This window comes from Sinocyclocheilus rhinocerous, unplaced genomic scaffold, assembly GCF_001515625.1.
Source record: "Sinocyclocheilus rhinocerous isolate Xijiao unplaced genomic scaffold, SAMN03320098_v1.1 scaffold76, whole genome shotgun sequence".
NCBI classification, from domain to species: Eukaryota; Metazoa; Chordata; class Actinopteri; order Cypriniformes; family Cyprinidae; genus Sinocyclocheilus; species Sinocyclocheilus rhinocerous.
The window spans coordinates 500,832-503,012 of NW_015632724.1; the positions used below are offsets into that span (position 1 = coordinate 500,832).

The following is a 2,181-nucleotide window of genomic DNA, read 5'->3' on the forward strand; positions in this document are numbered from 1 at the left end:
GCGCACTGGAGCAGATGGAAGCACTCACAGAGTTTCATTTCATTCCAATCTGAAATGTGTCGCATTAAAAGCTGTCGAAATGAAAACAATGGAAATTGGGTCAGTAGTGTTTGTACCTGAGTTCCAGAGGAATAGCGAGCGCTTGTCCGTGTTGTTGAGGTCTTTGTGGAGCTGTGTGAGCTCTCTGTCGTGATCCCGCTACAGCAGTACGTGTGTCGGAGGCATTTGCTGTACTCTCTCCGAACCTGCAGTTCAAAGGAATGCTTTTTTTTTCTCTCTTTTCAAGTGAACTTTTTAACATGTGCTTCTCGTTAAAATCGAGTGCTGCCGCAGCTCGGGTGGAACAATATATTTCAGGAAGCACTTACTTTCTTCTGAAGCAGGCAGTGGAAGGTGAAGATAAACATGCCCTGGAAAGTGTTGAAGATGGTGAAGAGGTACGCCAAGACAACGGACGACTCGCTGATAAAGAACAACCCAAATGACCAGGTCAGGCCCAAGAGACACAGCAGAACAAAGCCGCCCATGACCCACGACCTTCGAGAGCACATAAAAGAGAAACAATGAGGCATGAGAGAGGGACGTTTCCTTCAGCAAAGAGCAGAAATCATTACAGCATCACAATCTCAGCAAAACAATACAAATCAAACACAGGTTCTGAAAATCATTTGGACTGACATCTTAGGCACAAGTAGATGGGAAATGCAGTGGAACATATCATTGAGAGGTTAATCAATACCATATGGAAGCGGGATTGTCGTAAAGAAGGTTTAATCAGTTTTGAGGCAGTGGAGTGTGGAGATATTTTCGCATGCCACTATACTGGGTATAGACGCATGATACTGGGCTGCATTCAGACGGAGGGGAAAGAGAAAGAGCAGTAATCATCTCTGATTGGTCCATTTTAGTGGAGGAGGCGCTGACAACAGGTCTCGGCTGGCTAAGGAACCAAAGAGATAGAGCTTGCTTTCATCAGAGGAGAGATGAAACAAGAAACCAACATATGAGGATTTGAAGGCATGAGGAATAGGATGGCTTTACGGTATAAAGATTTGTATTTATTTATTTTGAGGGTAAGGGTGCATTGAGATCTATAAATGAGGGGTATAATGGATGGAGCTAAGGATGCATTGATTTTAAAATTCTATCAGATGCGAATAAGCTGATCTTTTTCTTTTTTCTTCCAAGTTATGGCACATAACTGATAAATGGCTAATATTAAAATACTATTGTGTCTAAAAATAAATAAATAGCTAAAAAAATACATAACACTATATGAATAATTTGTAAAACAATACTATACAATAGAAACTAATAATACCTAAATAATACCTACTTTAAAACCGTGAATTTTGACAAGATTATAAGGCACAGTATAAAAGATGGATTTAGACAGACAGACAGACAGACAGAGATAGATAGATAGATAGATAGATAGATAGATAGATAACATTTAATAACATATATGTGACAATTAGCATACACAGTTAAACATGCAATACTGGCTAACATATACAATATGGACTGTACGTAAATAAGTAATTAAGTAAGTAAATAAATAATAAATCAAAATATTACACTGATAAGCCAATAACCACTGATATATCATGTACTCGTATAACTGATAAATGGCTAATATTAAAATGCTATTGTGTCTAAAAATAAATAAATAGCTAAAAAAAATACATAACACTATATGAATAATTTGTAAAACAGTACTATACAATAGAAACTAATAATACCTAAATAATACCTACTTTAAAACCGTGAATTTTGACAAGATTATAAGGCACAGTATAAAAGAAAGGATAGATAGATAGATAGATAGATAGATAACATTTAATAACATATATGTGACAATTAGCATACACAGTTAAACATGCAATACTGGCTAACATATACAATATGGACTGTACGTAAATAAGTAATTAAGTAAGTAAATAAATAATAAATCAAAATATTACACTGATAAGCCAATAACCACTGATATATCATGTACTCGTATATCTCGTATATGAGGGCATGACACTTTGAGAAATGAGAATGAGAAAATGAAGGCAATGAGCACTTTGGCATCTTTGGCATCTAATATATTTGGGGGTTTGCCATGTGAAGTGTACGAGAATGTGTCGGTGTGAGGAGGTCTGAAAGTTCGAGGGTAGGAATAACATGAAGTGTGAG

The 2,181-nt window shown here is 36.4% G+C and overlaps 1 protein-coding gene across 1 annotated transcript in view; it reads right to left on the reverse strand.

Annotated features, from left to right (window-relative positions):
- Positions 1 to 2,181, reverse strand: part of LOC107742904 (adhesion G protein-coupled receptor L2) — a 58,842-nt gene that overhangs the window by 16,787 nt on the left and 39,874 nt on the right. Inside the window, exons 16-17 of the mRNA XM_016555985.1 lie at positions 369 to 537; positions 117 to 245 (exon numbers count right to left, since the gene is read on the reverse strand). Of these exons, the coding sequence (XP_016411471.1) occupies positions 117 to 245; positions 369 to 537 (298 nt within the window). The remainder of the gene's footprint in view (positions 1 to 116; positions 246 to 368; positions 538 to 2,181) is intronic.